Source organism: Symsagittifera roscoffensis, chromosome 5, assembly GCF_963678635.1.
Source record: "Symsagittifera roscoffensis chromosome 5, txSymRosc1.1, whole genome shotgun sequence".
In the NCBI taxonomy this organism is placed as follows: Eukaryota; Metazoa; Xenacoelomorpha; order Acoela; family Convolutidae; genus Symsagittifera; species Symsagittifera roscoffensis.
The window spans coordinates 44,801,196-44,804,367 of record NC_087066.1 but is presented as its reverse complement, the minus strand read 5'-3'; the positions used below and the strand labels follow the sequence as shown (position 1 = coordinate 44,804,367).

At 42.7% G+C, this 3,172-nt stretch overlaps 1 protein-coding gene across 1 annotated transcript; it reads left to right on the top strand.

Annotated features, from left to right (window-relative positions):
• Positions 1–284: 284 nt before the first annotated feature.
• Positions 285–3,172, top strand: LOC134845764 (aconitate hydratase, mitochondrial-like). Its single transcript, XM_063862828.1, has 4 exons — positions 285–857; positions 925–1,328; positions 1,412–2,047; positions 2,243–3,172. Exons 1-4 carry the CDS (start codon positions 287–289, stop codon positions 2,942–2,944), a joined length of 2,313 nt encoding a protein of 770 aa, XP_063718898.1. The 5' UTR covers positions 285–286; the 3' UTR covers positions 2,945–3,172.

The window sequence follows — 3,172 nt, the reverse complement described above, 5'->3', positions numbered from 1 at the left end:
TCAGTGATTTGAAAGGAGTGAATTGACGGGTCCTGTACCCCTTGTGGAAACACAAAATCCCTAATACTGCTACTACTCCTAATCTCAATAAAATCTTCTCAAGGTGTATTTTTAATCTGTTCATAATTTAACTTTGTTATGCCTGCTTTGAGCTCTTTTTGCATTTTCCTCGCCTGTGTTTGCGAACCGCAGCTTCTAAGTTTGATGGTGTTTTATTGATGTTATGGTTTTTTCCCATTTTAGTAAATGATTTAACCCATCAATCTAATATTTCTTTTCAGTCATAATGCTAGGCCGTGTAAAATTACCTACCTATGTACGAATTACCAATCGTGCAATGGCTAAAATAGCCATGAGCAGACAGGAGCCCCATACTGAGCTGTCATATGACCGTCTACAGAAGAATCTAGAGGTTGTGAAGAAACGTTTGGATCGACCTTTGACCTATTCAGAAAAGGTGCTCTACAGTCATTTAGATGATCCTGCTGGCCAGGATATTGAGCGTGGAGAGAGTTATTTGAAACTGAGGCCTGATCGAGTTGCTTTGCAAGATGCAACGGCACAAATGGCATTGTTGCAGTTCATTTCAAGTGGACTTCCCAAGGTAGCGGTTCCGAGCACAATTCATTGTGATCATTTGATTGAAGCGCAACTAGGCGGCGAGAAAGATCTGGCGAGAGCTAAAGATGTAAACAAAGAAGTGTACGATTTTCTGGCTTCTGCTGGCGCGAAATATGGACTAGGATTCTGGAAACCGGGATCCGGAATTATTCATCAGATCGTCTTGGAAAACTATGCGTTTCCAGGTGCACTTATAATCGGAACCGATAGTCATACGCCAAATGGTGGCGGTCTCGGTAAGTAATGGATTTTTAATTAATCTTCATAAATAATTCAGTAGCGCCTATTTTTTCTTTTGATCAGGGTCCTTGGCAATTGGCGTGGGTGGAGCAGACGCTGTGGATGTAATGGCCGATATACCGTGGGAACTGAAATGCCCCAAGGTCATCGGAGTTCATTTGACCGGAGAAATGTCTGGATGGACTGCAGCAAAGGACGTTATCCTAAAGGTGGCTGGTATCTTGACAGTAAAAGGGGGGACTGGAGCCATTGTTGAGTATTTCGGACCAGGAGTGAAAAGCATATCGTGTACTGGAATGGGCACAATCTGCAATATGGGTGCAGAAATTGGAGCTACTACTTCGGTTTTCCCTTACAATGAGAGAATGGACGAATACTTGAAGGCAACCAACCGAGCTGACATTGCTAACTTGGCCAGAGATAATTACAATTTACTGTCTCCAGATGCAAATTGCAGATACGATGAAGTAAGCTAAAGTTTTCAATTAATGATATACTGCTGATTTCTTGGTTTTTGCTATATGTAGTTAACTCATCTTGGGTGTTTCAGGTCATTGAGATCAACCTCAGCGAACTTGAGCCACTTATTAATGGACCTTTTACTCCCGATCTTGCAACGCCTATTTCGAAGCTAGGCAAAACCGCAAAAGAAAACGACTGGCCTCTAGACATAAGTGTGTCGCTAATTGGAAGCTGCACAAACTCAAGTTACGAAGATATGAACCGGTCGTCGAGCATTGCAAAACAGGCACTGGACAAAGGTGTGAAATGCAAGACTCACTTTACAGTGACGCCCGGATCTGAACAGATCAGAGCCACAATTGAGCGTGATGGACAAGCAAAATTACTCGCTGAAATCGGAGGTGTGGTCTTGGCGAACGCTTGTGGACCATGCATCGGTCAATGGGACAGAAGTGGAACTGACGGAAAGAAGAAGGGAGAGAAGAATACCATCGTCACATCATACAACAGAAACTTCACTGGAAGGAATGATGCCAACCCGGCTACACATTGTTTTGTCGCGTCACCTGAAATTGTAACCGCGTTGTCTCTTGGAGGTACTTTGGAGTTCAATCCAATGACCGATGAGTTGACTGCTGCTGATGGGTCAAAGTTCAAGCTGCAGCCTCCTAGTGGAGATGGCCTACCATCTAAGGGATTCGATCCCGGACTTGATACATACCAGGTGAGATACATTTTTTGTCATTTATTAAATTAGTCTTATTCAGCGATGGATCAACTAAGCTCCAGGACGTTTGTGTCTTTATAATCAATTCGGCTTTGCACTCGATTATCTGAATTGTGGCGAAAAATGAAAGAAATGGAATAGGGTGGCGATTTATAATTTTTCTAGTTTGATCAATGCAATTGTTAATTTTAGGCTCCTCCTGAGGATGGATCAGGTCTAAGTGTCAATGTTGACTCCGAATCACAGCGGCTACAACTTCTGTCGCCCTTTGACAAGTTTAGTCCCAAGTCGTATGAAGACATGACAGTGCTCATCAAAGTCAAGGGAAAGTGCACGACTGATCACATAAGCGCTGCTGGTCCCTGGCTCAAATACAGAGGACATCTGGACAACATCTCGAATAACTTCATGATCGGAGCTATCAACTCCGAAAATGACGAGGCCAATAAAATCACAAACCGACTGACCGGAGAGATGGGCGCTGTTCCAGACGTAGCTAGATATTATAAGGCACAGGGTGTTAACTGGGTTGCGGTCGGAGACGAAAATTACGGAGAGGGATCTAGTCGAGAACATGCAGCTCTTGAGCCTCGACATTTGGGAGGACGAGCAGTCATTGTGAAGAGTTTCGCCCGAATCCATGAGACCAACTTAAAGAAACAAGGCCTCTTGCCCCTGACATTCAATGACCCCGCTGATTATGACAAGGTCAAGCCAGATGACAAAATTACTCTCAAAGATGTCGAGAAATTGACACCAGGAAAGCAAGTAGAAGCTGAGCTAAAACACTCGGACGGAAGCAAGCAAGTCATTAAGCTGAACCACACAATGAACGCCAGTCAAATCGAATGGTTCAAAGCAGGTTCCGCTTTAAATAGAATGGCGATGAAGTAAACTTTACAATGCGTATCTGGAGTGAAATAAATTGTACATTGAAACACTTAAGTTTACTAATGGCACTGAGACTAGAATATTAATAATATAACCATCGGTCCAAGTTATCTTTTAATACTTGTATCCATGAATTGTTTGCGGTAATAACTTCATTAAATGCCGTTGAATTTGTACAGTTCGACAGATACAAGTCTATATTTTAGCTTTGAATTAACCATTGTTTTTGAA

Coding starts and splice junctions, on each gene's coding strand:
- LOC134845764 (XM_063862828.1), top strand. CDS start 287: ATGCTAGGCCGTGTAAAATTACCTACCTATGTACGAATTACCAATCGT. Junction 1,329..1,411: donor CAAATTGCAGATACGATGAA/GTAAGCTAAAGT, acceptor TGGGTGTTTCAG/GTCATTGAGATCAACCTCAG. Junction 2,048..2,242: donor CCGGACTTGATACATACCAG/GTGAGATACATT, acceptor TGTTAATTTTAG/GCTCCTCCTGAGGATGGATC.